General features: G+C 47.8%; 1 protein-coding gene across 1 annotated transcript in view; it reads left to right on the top strand.

The window, feature by feature from the left end:
- Window positions 1–14,055, top strand: part of NCKAP1L (NCK associated protein 1 like) — a 38,827-nt gene extending 24,772 nt beyond the window's left edge. Inside the window, exons 22-31 of the mRNA XM_004429161.3 lie at window positions 61–191; window positions 3,179–3,276; window positions 3,403–3,496; window positions 3,649–3,731; window positions 4,031–4,111; window positions 6,567–6,660; window positions 7,896–8,012; window positions 8,353–8,462; window positions 10,306–10,395; window positions 13,834–14,055. Coding sequence (XP_004429218.1) covers window positions 61–191; window positions 3,179–3,276; window positions 3,403–3,496; window positions 3,649–3,731; window positions 4,031–4,111; window positions 6,567–6,660; window positions 7,896–8,012; window positions 8,353–8,462; window positions 10,306–10,395; window positions 13,834–13,965 — 1,030 coding nt within the window. The 3' untranslated portion in view covers window positions 13,966–14,055. The remainder of the gene's footprint in view (window positions 1–60; window positions 192–3,178; window positions 3,277–3,402; window positions 3,497–3,648; window positions 3,732–4,030; window positions 4,112–6,566; window positions 6,661–7,895; window positions 8,013–8,352; window positions 8,463–10,305; window positions 10,396–13,833) is intronic.
- Window positions 14,056–15,122: the final 1,067 nt, after the last annotated feature.

The raw sequence follows: 15,122 nt of genomic DNA, 5'->3' as shown, positions 1-15,122 counted from the left end.
CAATGGTAGGGAGAAAGGATTGAACACTAATCTTCCATGCTTTCTTGGCCAACCTTGTAGGTACCTAGAAAGTCTGCTTAGACAGGCGAGCAGTGGGACCATCATCCTCTCCCCAGCCATGCAGGCCTTCATCAGCCTCCCCAGAGAGGGGGAGCAGAACTTCAGCGCAGAGGAGTTCTCTGACATCTCTGGTGAGCCCAGGGCCTGGTCTCCTTGTCAGGGAGCTGAGCCTTTCCCCTCAATACTATATCTCAGCCTACGGACCCCATCTAAATTCTCCTGCATGCCCAGAGGCTCATTCTGTACTCTCTTCAGCATGTCTGCCAGATCCCACCTTAGGGACAATAAAAGGAGATTCTGAGTGAGACCCAGAATTGAGGAGTGGGCTGGGGGTTGAAGGGGGAGAGGGAAAATGAGGGGAGTTAGGAGTTAGGCAGAGCACTCAAGTCACTGAAAAGCTTTATTCTTCGAAGAGTGGTAAATGGTTATTCTCCATTTCCACAAAGAATAAAGCGTAGGACATATAATGAAGGGTAAAGGATAAATGTAAGGAGGACATTTTGGTGTCTGGAATTATTAAACAGTGGTCCGATGTCATGGCATCTTCTTCCTTAGGGTTACGTTTTAGAGCCTTAGCTGGTGCTTGGATTGCTGATGTTTAATAACGATGAAGAGATAATGGATGACATTTATTGTGCACTAAGTTCCAAATGTTCACATGTATGAACTCCTTTAATCCTCCCAGCAGCCTTGAGGTAGATACTCTTATTACCCCCATTTTACAGATGAGAACACTGAGACACAGAGAGGGTAAGGAGCTTGCCTAAGGTCACACGTTCATAAATGGTAGAACTGGGATTTTACCTCAAGGCGGTCAAATTCCAGAGCCTGGCTGCTTAATCACTATGTAGTGCTCTTCCCAGTGTATAGAAGTGCTTTTGTGTCTCCAGGCGGGCGGGTGAGGAGTGTGTAGTGAATGAGCTGGGAAGTCGTTCTCTTTTTAAAGAGGGCTTGAAGCCATACAGATCCTTTTTAATAGATTTGTTTTACTGACTGATTCATGAACTACCCTACTGCTTCCTCCTTCCCCTCTGTGTAACTCATGGATCCTGCATGGCATCTGGGACAGGGAGGAGCTGTTTCAATGACCCTGCCCTCTCCATTTTTCCCCTTCCTTGGGGGTGTTATGGAAGTCAGAGGACACAGTTCTGTTTTCCAGCTGTGCCTCCTTCTCACCCTCGTTCTGACTCCATCACTAAGTTGACCCTACTCTTTACCTGCTGGAGGTGTCAGATGTCCCCTTCTCATGAACTCCACCCACAAACTGTAGGCAGCATCTAAAATCAGCTTTAGGTCTTGCTGACAACTGATGAGCAGCGGGAGGTAATGCTGATTCCCCCTTCTACCACCCCCACCCCAATTTCCCTGGGTTACCATGGTGATGGGGCAATGCTACTGCAAAAATAGATAGATGGAGAGAGAAGGTTGCCCTAGGGTTACTAGCCTGGAGTAGAGAAGACTAGAGTAAGGAGGTTTGGCAGATCCAAACTGGTAGATCAGTGTGTCTCCTCTCCATCTGCTCCAGAGAAGGCAATTCAGCCCCTCTTCCTCTCTGTCAGCCATTTTAGCATTATCTAAGTTGACCAGTTATGAAATTCTTTTCTAGTTCTCTGCTCAATTCTTCCTGTGTAAATAGGTGACTCTCGAAATGTCTAGTATTTACTCCAGACAAGGCTCTGTGTGAGCTGCTGTGACCAGGTCCTCGTCCTCTGTCACTGGTGGAGGTGGAGAGCAACTGGTCCTGCCTTCAAAGCCTTGAGTGTGGGGCCTTGACTTCCTTTCCCCTCTGAACTCTTATTAACTGTGTTAAACTCACCTTTCTTTTACTGGTCTCGTTGTTACTTCTGGTCTTGTATGGTTTTCCCTGCTGGGATGGCCCACAGCCAGAGACCATCGCCAGAGCTCCTTCCTGTCTGAATTTATCACTGGTGTCTCTAACGTGGAGTTTCCCCAGGCAGGTTTTGTTTACTTCACAAAGGGCCAGAGGCAGGCTGGGGAGGGAGGGATAAGGCACTGGGCAGACTAGAGGGAAGAAGGATTTGGAGGAAAAACAGCTGAGACTCTGGGGATATGTGTTGATTAGGAAAAAAAGAAAAGGTAGCTCAAGGGAAGAAAACTTGGACGGTGAGGCATTAAATAAGGGAAGGGGAGGGAGGAACACAGAAAATGCCAGGCCTTAGATAAGGAACTGTCGTGATATCTGTTGGGACACAGTGAGGGGCAGTAAGGCGTTGCACTGGGTTTCTGGTATCAGCCCTGGACTTGGTTAAGTGGCCTTGGACAAGCACGTAACCCCCCAAGACTGTTGGACCAGGATGACATGCCTTATACATCAGAGGGCTGTTAATAATTATCATCGTAATAATCCCTTATTCATATATATCTTTATAGTTTTCTAAGGGTTTTACAATATAGTATCTTATTTACCTTTATATCAACTCTGTGAGGTGTTCAGGGCAGATATTAATTTCTTCATTTCACAGAGAAGTGAACAGAGGCTCAGAGAGGGTCAGTGACTTGTTAAGGTCTTACATCTGATAAAGCTAGTCCAGCAAGAGCAGAACTCAGGTACCACATAATGGAACTTGGGAAAGTATAGATTCTCGTAAGAATGTAAACAGTTGTCATTTGTGGTAAATCTGGGCATGAGTACCCATGGGGAGAGGGTAAATTGTCCCACCGGCATGCCAGATGCCAGGCCCCATCACCTGAGTGTAGAATTTCAGGCCACTTTTGCTCCCCAACTTCCCACTTCCTTTCCTTGCTGAAACACATTTTAAATGTTCAGATTACCCCATAGCTGTTTTTTTTGGTGAGGAAGGTCAGCCCTGAGCTAACATCCAATGCCAATCCTCCTCCTTTTTGCTGAGGAAGATCGGCCCTGGGCTAACATCTGTGCCCATCTTCCTCCACTTTATATGGGACGCCGCCACAGCATGGCCTGACAAGCGGTGTGTCGGTGTGCGCCTGGGATCTGAACCTGCGAACCCCGGGCCTCCGCAGCGGAGCACTCGTGCTTAACTGCTGCGCCACCAGGCTGGCCGCCCCCCCACAGCTGTTGTGCAAATGCTCCTGTGCCCTCTGAGTCCCACCTGGGACCTCTGTAACTCTATTCCAGAGATGCGGGCCTTGGGTGAACTCTTGGGCCCCTATGGCATGAAGTTCCTGAGTGAAAACCTGATGTGGCACGTGACCTCTCAGATTGTGGAGCTGAAGGTACTGTGGAAGCAAGACCCAGGAAAAGGGTCCAGCCTCCAGGGAAGAGGGTAGAGCAGGGGACTGGGGGGAGATGTACCGTGGGTCTCTTCTTTCCTGCTTAATGTCTCTGTGTCCCGGCTGCAGAAGCTGGTGGTAGAAAACATGGATGTGCTTGTTCAGATCAGATCCAACTTTAGCAAGGCGGACTTGATGGCTTCTCTGCTGCCCCAGCTGACGGGTGAGCAACTCCCCTAAAGGGAGAAGGAACTGTGGGAAAAGCAGTGCGACGATAGGGGCTTTTAGGGATCTGGGGGCTTGGCTGGGTCTGAAGAAGCAAAACCATTGCTGTTCTCCTAAGTTCTCTTCTCTGACCTTCTTCTTCCTCCTCAGGGTCTGATAACGTGCTGAAACGCATGACCATCATTGGCGTTATCCTCAGTTTTAGGGCCATGGCCCAAGAGGGACTTCGGGAGGTGAGTTGGGTGCGAGGGGGCCACCACAGAATCACAGACACCTCCGTGGGTAGGGTTTGTGTGAGAGGTTGTGGAGATGCTTGGTGAGCATTGAGGAGAAAGGAGCTTAATTTGGTAGAGGGCCTGGAAGTTCTCTGCGGATAGATGAGTTGAGGAAACCAGAGGCGTGAGGAGGGGGGCAGCATGGGAGGCTGGCTAGGTTCTTATCTAAGCCGAGGCCCTTTTTTTGTTTGTTTCCACGTATCTTTGAAGGCAGCGGCCACTGTCCTGTGGACTCATTTATCTTCTCTTTCCTCCAGGTTTTCTCTTCCCACTGTCCATTTCTTATGGGTCCCATTGAGTGCCTGAAGGAGTTTGTCACTCCAGACACAGACATCAAGGTATGGGGTAGTGCAAAGTGGAATCCAACAAGGAGATTTTTATTGTTGAAAAAGGAAGGAGCTAGGATCTTGTAAGGGAGAGAGGGCTCTGAAGAAATCGTAGGGAGAAGAGCCAGCATCTGAATAGGAGAAACCCTGGGGGAGGTTTTGTGGAGAGAGGAGCAGTGGTCAGACGGATATTCTTGGAGAGTGAGGGAAGAGCTGGGGAGACATGGGGGGATGGAGAGAAGCGGGAGCCTGGGAGCCCCTGTGGGGATTAGGGGAGGGAGAAGGGTAAGATCTAGGCTAGTATCTAGGTTTTCACCTCAAATGTGCAAATTAGATACCAAACTGTGTGCAGAGAAGTCCCCCTTTAGTCAGGAGCTGTGGTACTTTTTGTAAAAAGATTTGTTCCTTCCATTCCCACCCACTCTGCCTGCCCTGAGTTTCCTTTCTTTTTCTGGCCTTTTCTTCCTCCTAGTTCTGAAATTTCCCAGTTCCTCTATGTCTGTGTCACCTGCCTCAGGCCCCATTTACTACAGAGATGAAGAAAGGAAGAGGGCCTTCTGCAGGCACCTCCTCCCCCACCATGTATCATCTTGTTTTTTGAATCACTCAGAACACACAAGTATGTTAAGCAGGAAATAGAGCTGAAGGCTGGGAACAAGCGCTTTCAAGTGCATGGGGCAGGCTACTTCTCTCATAATTGAGTCCTTTAATGGACAGAGGTCTGTGATAGGAGGAAACTGGTTAGCAGGAAGAATTAGAGTTAGATGTTAAGAAAAACTTCCTCACCTCGAGACCAAAAGAGTTGTGAAAATTTGCCCTCCCTCTGCCTGAAATCAGATGAGGGTCAAGTGGTCTTGGGGGCCGGGAGGGGGCGTTGTTTCGCTAGGATGGCTGCCCCTTTTGAATGGTCTTTGGTTGTATGGTGAGCCTGGGTTTCTGGCAGCTGCTGATGTTGGGGCTGAATGCTCTAGCCTGTCGGGAGTTTGTCTGCTGATACCTCCCAGGCAGCTCTGAGCTTTAGGCTCTGCCTGCCTGTGAAAATAAGCGGGTAGGGTAGAGAGAGGGGTGGCCAGTCTGTCAGAGATTCTGTTCCTGCCTCGGAGGGGTGAGAAGATTAGGAGAAGAGAAAATAAGACCCCTTCAATCATCCCTTTCTCCCTCTAGAAAACCGCAGGTCATGGACTAGGTCCCTGATCTCCTAGGCCATGGTTGCCATGAGCAGGGTCATCTAGTTCATAGTGAATTTAAATAAAAGGCAGAGCAGAATGCAGCTACGGTTTGGCTTCTGTGTCAAGTACCACAGGCGAAGTGTGTGTATTGTTCTGTCTGTGGGGTTCTTTGCATAAGATACTCTACTTAGTTGCGTACTATTGAAACAATTATCCTTGTTCTCTTAGAACATTTTAAAGTCTTTTTTTAACCTCAAAATGGGTCTAAGTACTTGGTGTAGGAGTGGGCGTTTGGGGCTACATCCTGGGAACCTGATTCTGAGTACAATGAGGGATTCGGGTATCAATCAATCAATATTTATTGAATGTCTTCTGTGTGCTTAGCATTGTGTTAAACACTAGAGAGGATAAAAAGAAATGCAAAGTTCCTGGCTTTGAGATAAAGGAAGAGGAGGAAAGGAATGACGTTTATTAGTCTATTAGGGACTCTATTAGTCACTAGGGTGGATGCTTTACACTTGTGGTTTCATTTAATCCTCACAATAACTTTGAGAGTTAAGTATTATTATCTGAGTTTTACAGAGGAGAAAACTGAGGCTCAAAGAGGTTAAGTAACTTTTAGCCAAGGTTACACATTTAGTAAGTGGCCGTGCTAGGATTTGAACCAGATCTTCTCACTCCAAAACTTTTTTCTCCCCTCCCTATGCCATGAGGCTTAAAAGAATTATAATCCAGTTGGTGAGATAAGCCGTATGTCTCACCTCCTATCTGAAAAGATAACTGATAGTACCAGGTGTCCCTTAGATAATACCCGGTGCTGTGCGTGATCAATGCTAAGCCAGTGGTACCAGTTTAAGGAGGGAGAGATGGGTTTGGGCTGAAGTAATCGGGGAGGGCTTCACAGATTTGAGTTAAGCCTCAAGGGATGGGTGTCCCTTAGATATAGTAGAGGAGAGGAAAGACACTCTAGAACAGGAGGGTATATGAATCAAAGTAAGGATGTAAGTTGTAGTTTGGAGGTAGTGAAAAGATTACGCTGGCTGCATTGACTGTGGCAGCTTTTGGGGAAATAAGGTTGAGAAAGGAAATTTGTACAGTGGCGTATCTAAATGCCAAGCTAAGGCATTTGGGTTTTTTTCCCTGTATGTTAGAGAGAGCTATGAAAGGAATACCTAGAAAAGATGATAATATACTAAAAGTTTAAAATCTGTGATCCAGGAATCCTGACTACCTGTAGCTTATGCCAAGCACTTATCTCCTGGGAATCCTCTCCAGAATGTTGTTTTCTTCTCTACCAGGTGACCCTGAGTGTCTTTGAGCTGGCCTCTGCTGCAGGAGTGGGCTGTGACATTGACCCAGCCCTGGTGGCTGCCATTGCCAATCTGAAAGCTGGTAAAATTGGGGAAAGGGGGCACGGGAGGACTTGGGCCATATTTTTGGGTGGGAAAATGTCAATGTCAAAGAAGCCTTTATTTGGGATTGTGAATTCCTAGGATATAAGCTGGGAGCTAAGGAAAGACTTAAAGAGCAGTCTCTAACCCCCAGAAAGTACTTACATAGGCAGGTTAGATTTCTAGTCAGGTTCCAACCAGTTGATCTGTCGATCAGCTAAAAAGTATTAAGTGAGAGTCTGTTTGATGCTGAGCAAGTGCTCAAAGGAATTTACAATCTGGTTGGGGAAATGAGATTAACGCAAATGAAACAATGAGAGAACAATACACGATAGTATAGGATTTCATGCTAAATTGTGTGGTATAGCATTTAAGTCCCCAGAGTGATCTTGTGCTCTCCCCTCCGATGTAATCACCTTGACACTATTCACTTCTTCCCCGGTCTCGCAATTTCCCCTGATTAGCACATTCATACTCACTCACGCTCAGGATAGGATGGAACCAAAGGGCTGCTATTAAGCCCTTTTAGAATTGTCAGACTCACCTGCCCTTTTCTTTTCTTTCTTTTTTTTTTTTTAAAGGAGGTGAGTTTATTTTATTTATTTATTTATTTTTGTGAGGAAGATCAGCCCGAGCTAACATCCACGATAATCCTCCTCTTTTTGCTGAGGAAGACCAGCTTTGAGCTAACATCTATTGCCAATCCTCCTCCTTTTTTTTTTTTTTTCCCCAAAGCCCCAGTAGATAGTTGTACGTCATAGTTGCACATCCTTCTAGTTGCTGTATGTGGGACGTGGCCTCAGCATGGCCGGAGAAGCGGTGCGTCAGTGCGCGCCCGGGATCCGAACCCCGGGCTGCCAGTAGCAGAGCGCGCGCACTTAACCGCCAAGCCACGGGGCCAGCCCTGCCCGCCCTTTTCTCTCTTGGTTTTGGTGAGACTCTTTCCTTCCTGCCTCTCCACCCCATCAGGCAGCTGACTGTCCTCGGACTGTGTGTCAGCAGATCCCTGGGCTAAGAGCTCTGCTCAGTCACCAGAGGAGGCCTCCAGGCCTTAGTTAGGCCCCTCACTAACTCCTGTCTCTTTTAGCGATAATGACTTGCCTCTAGTGCTTTGTAAAGTGTTTTCATAGGTATTTTCTCATGCAATCTTCATGGTAATTCTGTGAAGAAGGACACCTATAGAAGATAACTCCTGTTTGTTGACCTTATTCACTTTTCTTTTTCCCCTCTTACTAGATACTTCATCTCCTGAGGAAGAATACAAGGTGGCCTGCCTGCTCTTGATCTTTCTCGCCGTTTCCCTCCCACTCCTTGCCACTGACCCTTCTTCCTTCTATAGCATTGAGAAGGATGGTAAGTAAGGAGTAGGTTTGAGGGACCACTGCTATTTATGTTAGTGTCCTGGGGTAGGGAGATGAGATGGAGACATTTATCTGGAAAATATAGACTTCTGGCTCAGGTGTAAAGTTCTGTTTCAAAAAGTACTTGAGAATAAACTCTCTGTAAAATTCAATTCCAGTGAAATTTCATAGAAATATCCTTCTCCTAATCCCCAAATGCCTCCTAGTCCTTTTGGCGTCAAATAGGGGTGGCCCAGCCTGAAAAAATGAGAAATTACCAGCTGGGGTCAGCCTGGGGTGGCTCACTTTGTTATTTCCTTTTGTTTCTCTCCCCGTTGATAATAATAACCTAGGTTACAACAACAATATTCACTGCTTGACCAAAGCCATCATCCAGGTGTCTGCTGCCCTCTTCACAGTCTACAACAAGAACATTGAAACTCACCTCAAGGAATTTCTGGTGGTGAGTGGGTCTAGGTTACAAGGAATGGAAGATTGCAAAGTCTGGCGGGAATTGGTTTGACTTAAATCCCTAGACTCATTGTTGAGCAGGCTTTGGAGCCGAACCTCCCACCTAACTGGTTCAGTAAGTAGTGAGAGGCCACTCTGTAGAGGCAGGAGTTTCTTCTAAATTCCCTCACAACTGGTATTTCAGCCTCTGCCCCATACTTGGAAAGAGCATTGGACTAAGAGTCAGCAAATCTGAGTTCTAGTCTTGGATCTGCCACTAAGAAGTTGTGTGACCTCTGAAGAGCCAAACTTTTGGGGCCTCGGTCTTCCCATTTATTCACCAGGGAGATTAAACTGAATCCATGCTTCCTTTCTTTGGTGTGCATTAGAATATCCCAAAGAGCTCGTTAAAATACAGATTCCTGATCCTTACACCAGATCCCCTGAATTAGAATATCCGAGGGTGAGTCCAGGCCTCTGTTTCTAATAAGGTCTCCAGGGGATCTGATGCACAATAAAGTTGGAGAGAGACTGAAGTTTATAATCTATAAGGCCCTTTCCAACTCTAATACTGACAAAAAGTCAGACTTTTTTCAAATTCTCAAACTTTAGTGTAAATCAGAATCACCTAGAGAATTTCTGATTCAGTAGATTAGAGGCGGGGCTGGAAAATTTGCATTTACAGCAAGTTCCCAGGTGATATTGATGCTGCTCATCCTGGGAGCTTACTTTGAGAACCCCTGGGCTAGGTTTCTAAGGACTGGAGCTTACAGCCAGGAGGCCAATTTTACTGGAGGTTATGTCCAATTTGTTTGAAAAAAACTGTTGTCAAAAAAATTTTAGCCAAAGTTTGACTCCCTGTAACTATCACCATTGATCTTAGTTTTGCCTCTGGAAAAACACAGAATAAGTAATTTCTTTCTGTTGCTGAAAGAGGCCCCAGAGTTTTCCGTTCTAAGTCCTCCATGGAGGAATCCCATCGATATACTTCTAATACATGGTCCATTACCCACTGCCTGCTTGAGCATTCTCAGCAATAAGGAGCTTATTCCTTTGCAAAGCATGGTCCTAATTTAAGAACTAAGGCCTCGTCTGTCTCCTTTTAGGAGAAAACACAGTAAATCATATTCTCTCGGCAATCATACATTGTCCTGAGAAGTACATGTCGGAGACTTGGAAGCTTAGTTAGAGGGTCTCTGTTTAAACTGGGACAGCCAGCCAGCCAGAATGGGCTCTGAGCATCTTAGATATAAGGAGGATTCAGGCCAGATCTCTAAGATGGGGGGAGAAGGGAATTTACCCCCTCCTTTTCCCTTTTACCCTTTTTGTTTGCTAAATGCTAGTAACCTGGGCCTGGGATACAATTAATCACATTTCTTCCTCCCTCTTTGATCATTTGGGGCCTGGAGGTGAATGGAGAGGACAGCCATTTGGGAGTTGACAAGAGGAGAATACCAAGAGCACTGTATCTGAATCAGAGGCCCAGCTCTCTCTCTAGTCGAGTGGGGAGTCAGCTGTAAACAGCCTGATGACAGTGGTGTCTGGAGTCTGCCTAAGAAAAGAGATTAATCTCCTGGCTTACAGTATTACCTGCCTTTGTTCTAGGTTCTTTCCTCACCCCTTACAGCCTCTCCCCCAATACCCCTGGCAACCTGCATTGTCTGCACTGGCTGGTTTATAGGCAACGTGCATCTCTGAAACCTAGGGGATCTGCCACTTTTCCACCCAGAGTCTCCAGGAACATCCCAGCACTTCTGAACTCTCCTCCTTCATCTTTTCTTAACTTCCTGTAGCCTGAGGCTGTCCTACTCTGACCTCCATAAAAATCTGGTGCCTTACAAATTCTTCCCTTACAGGTGGCCTCTGTCAGCCTCCTGCAGCTGGGCCAGGAGACTGACAGGCTTAAAACCAGAAATCGGGAATCCATTTCTCTGCTCATGCGCTTGGTATGTATCTGGTTTAAGTTGGTCTGGGAAAAAAGAGCAGAGGGCTGGAGGGAGACTCCTCTTTAGGGTCTTCGGGTCCCTGCCATTGTCGTCACCCAAAAGCATTAACTAAGAACTTAATTCTGCCTGACCCTCTGGGTCTAGTACTTCTGGTTAACATTCTAGACTTGTTCTGTAATCCTAAGGTACAAGGACTTCTCTGCAGGACAGGGCCCTTCTGGCCCCTAGCTGACTGGGTTCCTTTGCGTGCGATGTTCTGGTGTCTGACCTGGTGGGGCAGCTGTGTCCCTCATCCAGAACCACCTGTCCAGTACATGTTTGGTTTTACTTGACCACTTCCTAGGAGTACTATGAAAACGGTGCTAAATAGCACAGAACTGAACTGGGGAGAGGGGATGGGGCTCAGAGATGAAGGGATTTTAGCTGAAAAGCTATAAGGCAGGGAGCCAGGTGGGCCGTGGATCTGGCAGTTCCCGCTATCTCTTCTTTCTTCCTAAGCTGTGGGCTTTTCCCTACTTTGGCAGAAAGTTCTGGGAACTCTGACTCAGTTAACTTTTAAAATATCTTTCCCTCATGACCCTGTTTCCCTCTTCAACTTGCTTACTCACTCTTTTGCTCTAAAAGTCGATTCTCCAGGTTGGTACTGCACTTAGATATGGACAGGAGGGGCTCCTCCCCTGGGCTCTGTGTTTCAGAGGCCCTCCTCTGGCCCGTGGGGAGATGATATGCCCACCTGGAGCCTGTGCCCCCCCTTGAAGCCCACACTAAAAATCTCTGGGGCCTCAGAATTCTCTGCTAAGCAGCTCCAGCCTGCTGGTAGGGCTTGTGGGGAGCTTCCTTCCCAAGTCCATCCTACTGAGGCCGGCTGTGCTGCTGGCGGCTATACCTCTAGGGCCCAAGGAATGTATGGCTGGAGTTTAGACGTGTAGGCAGGCAGTCTACGCGTGTATACAAAATCCCTCAAACTGGGGCTGGTTCCCTCTACCCTGTTCTAGTGCAGAATTCTGAGGAGTCTAAGAATTCCTAATTCAAACCTGGCCTTCCACGAAATTATAAAGGTATACTGTGAAGGGTGAAAGATAGAACGTAACAGTTTATCTGATTTATTTAGTCATTTGGGATGTGGGCTTCCATTTGTACCCTTGGCCAGGCCCACAGGTTAGGGGCAGGCAAGCAGGGAACTCCCCGCGGATCTCCTTTAAATACACAGGCACTGAGTGGTATCTGTGTCTCAGTTTCTCCAGTTAGAGAAAGGCCTAGGTAGGGCTGATTAAGGATTATGACGAGAAGGGAAGAGAATGGACATGAGGATGTGTGTGTGGGGTGGGTGAGAGGGCAGAGGGCGGGCAAATGCTAGTGGTGTGCTAGACAGAGCACGGGCTGGGGAGCAGCATGACCTTGGGCAAGTTAATTAACCTTTCTGAGACTCTGATTCTTTATCCACAAAAGTGGGCAATAATCCTTATGACAGAGTGGTTGGGATTCGTGAGATAATACATGTGAAAATGCCTAGTACGTAATAGATGCTCAACAGATGTTAGTTCCCTCTCTCTGCTGCTCATTTCCTTTCTTTATTTCCTTGGGCAGTTTTCACCTCTGTAAGGTTGGAGGTGATTCTGTATTGCCACTCATCCCTGCCTCCTCCTCCTGCTTTGCCCCCCCCCCAAGGTGTGGGGAGGTGTCCACCCCTGTGGCAGGGCAGTGAAGCTGCAGAGTGGCAGGAACAGAGCTAGGACCAGGCGCTTTTTGTTGGAGGGGGAGACACAGGGCCTAGCTGCTGCAAAGCAATTTAAATGCAAATGTTTCCACAGAGAAATTGGAAATGACTGAAGGCGAAGGAGCTGTGTTCTGAGTTAAGAGGCTACTCATGTAGCCCCAAATCCTGGCCAGGCACTTCTCTCTCTGGGGTCTTTCTGTCTTGGCTGCCAAGCCTGGGCAGTGCCCACCCCTAGTGTTGCCAGCCTGGTCCTGGCACGGGTTTCACAGGGCAAGAGATAACTCGCTCATAGAATCGTGGAATTATGGATGTCAGAACCAGACCCAATCCTGGCCATTAGTCCAGTCCTTACAATTCATAGGTGAGGAAACCAAGGAGAAGGAGAGAAAGATGACATTCAAGGTCTCCCCCAAAATATGTGGGCAGATTTGGGACTAGAACCCAAGTTTTCTGGCCTTCACTCTAGGGCTGTTTCCACTACCATGAATTTCCTCCAGTTAGGAGCCCTGTTATTTTCTGTGCTCAGTGGAGCAAAGAATAGGAAGTCTTGGGTCAGTGGATCCTTCTTGAAGCCATCACTCATTTCCCTGTACCTGAGGGTCATATTCTGGAAAAGAGATCTTATCTCTCTCCTGGCTTAGGGTTTGAAAATCTTGCCTGGCAAGAAATTCTTTCTGTTATCCAACCTAAGATCAGAGCTACAGCTTTCCTGGCAGATTTCCTTCAGCCTGCAGTGTCTGCTCCTCGGAGGCTGTTGTGTGTATTGGGTGTGCCTGTGTTTGAGAATAGCACAATCTTACACATTTTCAAACTTGAAAGGACTTCAGAGAGAGAAACATGTTAGAATAGATACGGTAGATTATCTTTCCTGAGTGAATTTTCAGGACTTGAAACACCAGACATATTGGGGAGGGTCCATCTGTGTGAATTGCCAGAGGATATGGGACACTTCTCTCCAGAGCGTGTGTAGTCCCACAGCCTCTTGGCTGAGGGAAGTCCTGAAGGAAATGCACCTTGTTCCTTCCTCAGGGATGGGGACCCTCCAGCCCAAAGCTAGGCTGTGCTGCTCTTTGCTGATATGCCCCTCTCCCTGCCCCCCACCCTCAGTCTTATCCAGGCTTCTTGATCTAGCTTTCTGCTTGGCTGTGGGGGCTGCTGGGAGCACCACAGCACACCAGCTTCTAATTAAACTAATTAATCATGCCTGCTCCTTTATGCAGCATCCTTACTGTTCCCTAAGCACTGTACTGAGGGAGGAGGAGACTGAGGCCCAGCACAGAAGGGCGCATGTGGACTCCAGGCCCCTCTTTCTTGGCCTATAGTGCTGATTGTTTCCTTCTCTGCAAAGCTTTGTCATTAGCACTTTTATCCATCCTTACCTGCATCTGTGCTGCCCACCCACGTATGATTTAGCACACCCAGAATGGGAGAGAATAGAAGTTTTTCTGCCACTAGGGAAGTGATTCTTTCCTGCCTTTTGCTTCTGAGCCCTTTATAGAACCCTGAGGAGGGGGACAGGGCCATTATAATGGAGCTGAAGAGGCCACATTGCTTTCCCAGAGTTAACCAGGTGAGGGAGGAAGGGGGCAGTGTGATTTGGAACCCTGTTCACTTGTGACTCTGAGGGCCTACAGTGGCCCTGGGAAGGAATGAAGAGGAACAGGGTGTCACTGAGGTATGCCCCACCTGAGGTTCTCATCTCTTGGCCCCTTCTCTTCCAGGTGGTGGAGGAGTCCTCCTTCCTGACGCTGGACATGCTGGAGTCCTGTTTTCCTTATGTCCTGCTTCGAAATGCCTATCGGGAGGTGTCCCGGGCCTTCCACCTCACCCGAGTGCCGGCCAGTACCCACTGAAGGGCCCTTTGGACCTACCTAAACCCAGCCATGCCGGAAGCTGTGGCCATTTTCTCAAGGGGTGGGAAGGGGATGGGGTCAGGAGCCAGAGCTGATGAACAGGCATGCCGAGGAACAGCCCAGGGCTGAGAAATCATAGAGAAGTGGGGCAGGCTGGGGGCATGGAGGACAGTTTACGGAAAACGTTAGGGGATTGGGGCCATGTGTGTGAATTTTTACAATGAAAAGAATGAGTGACCTGCAAGTATGTTTTCTATCTTCTGGTGACTGGAGCGTGAGCTCTGACTGGCATGGGTCTCTCAGACCTTCATCACTATTCTGGGATGATGCTGGCGGGCAGAGATGATCAATCATCATATTAAACCATAATGAGCTTATAATCCTCCCACTGGAGCTGCTATTGTCTCCTGCACATTCATTAGGACGATTATCTCCTCTCTTCCTTTTCCAAATGTGTTCAGCAAACATTCAGCCTGCTCCTGCTGCAAAGCAGTGGCAAAAGAGCCCCTTTTTTCCTTTGTGGGGGCTCTTTCAGGAGTCGTAGGTCTCTTCCTCTGCTTCCAGCTCCACTGCCTGCAGGGGCAATGAGGACGCGCTCTTGAGAGATTTTCACTGGCCCAACCCCCTCCATCTGCTCTACCACACCTGGTGGGTAATGAGTAAGTTCTCCCACCTGTTTAACTTGCCACCGCCCCCCCCCCCCCCCCCCCGCTATTTCCTTGACAGAGCCACAACCCAGAGCAGAGGGTCAGTCTAGGTAATTCTAGGTCACATGACAACTAATTGGACCAGAATCATGTGGGTTTCCCTCCCAGACCATTTAGGGGTACTCTCCCTCCTATCTGGAGGGACTAATTGAACCCAAATCCCCTTGTCATCCTAGGTACGGCTGTTGCTCCAGGCAGGGATTTCTCTTCTAGATCTTAAATTTCATAGACCTCATTAGGTTATAGGGCTCTGAGAGCGGGTATACTTGAGGGAGTAGAAGCTGTTTCAACTTAGCCCTTTTCTGCACTAATTAGAATTTCAAGTGTCACAAAGCCTGGGGCGTTCAAGATAGCACTCAACTGGGTTTAGTTAACTCCATGGCAGGAAACAGTGGCCCCATCCATCACTTCTGTGCACCCACTGCCAGGGAGGACTGGAGCTATAGATCA

Source organism: Ceratotherium simum, chromosome 17 (assembly GCF_057802395.1).
Source record: "Ceratotherium simum simum isolate JZ-2026a chromosome 17, ASM5780239v1, whole genome shotgun sequence".
Lineage (NCBI taxonomy): Eukaryota > Metazoa > Chordata > Mammalia > Perissodactyla > Rhinocerotidae > Ceratotherium > Ceratotherium simum.
This window is presented reverse-complemented; position numbering and strand designations above follow the sequence as displayed.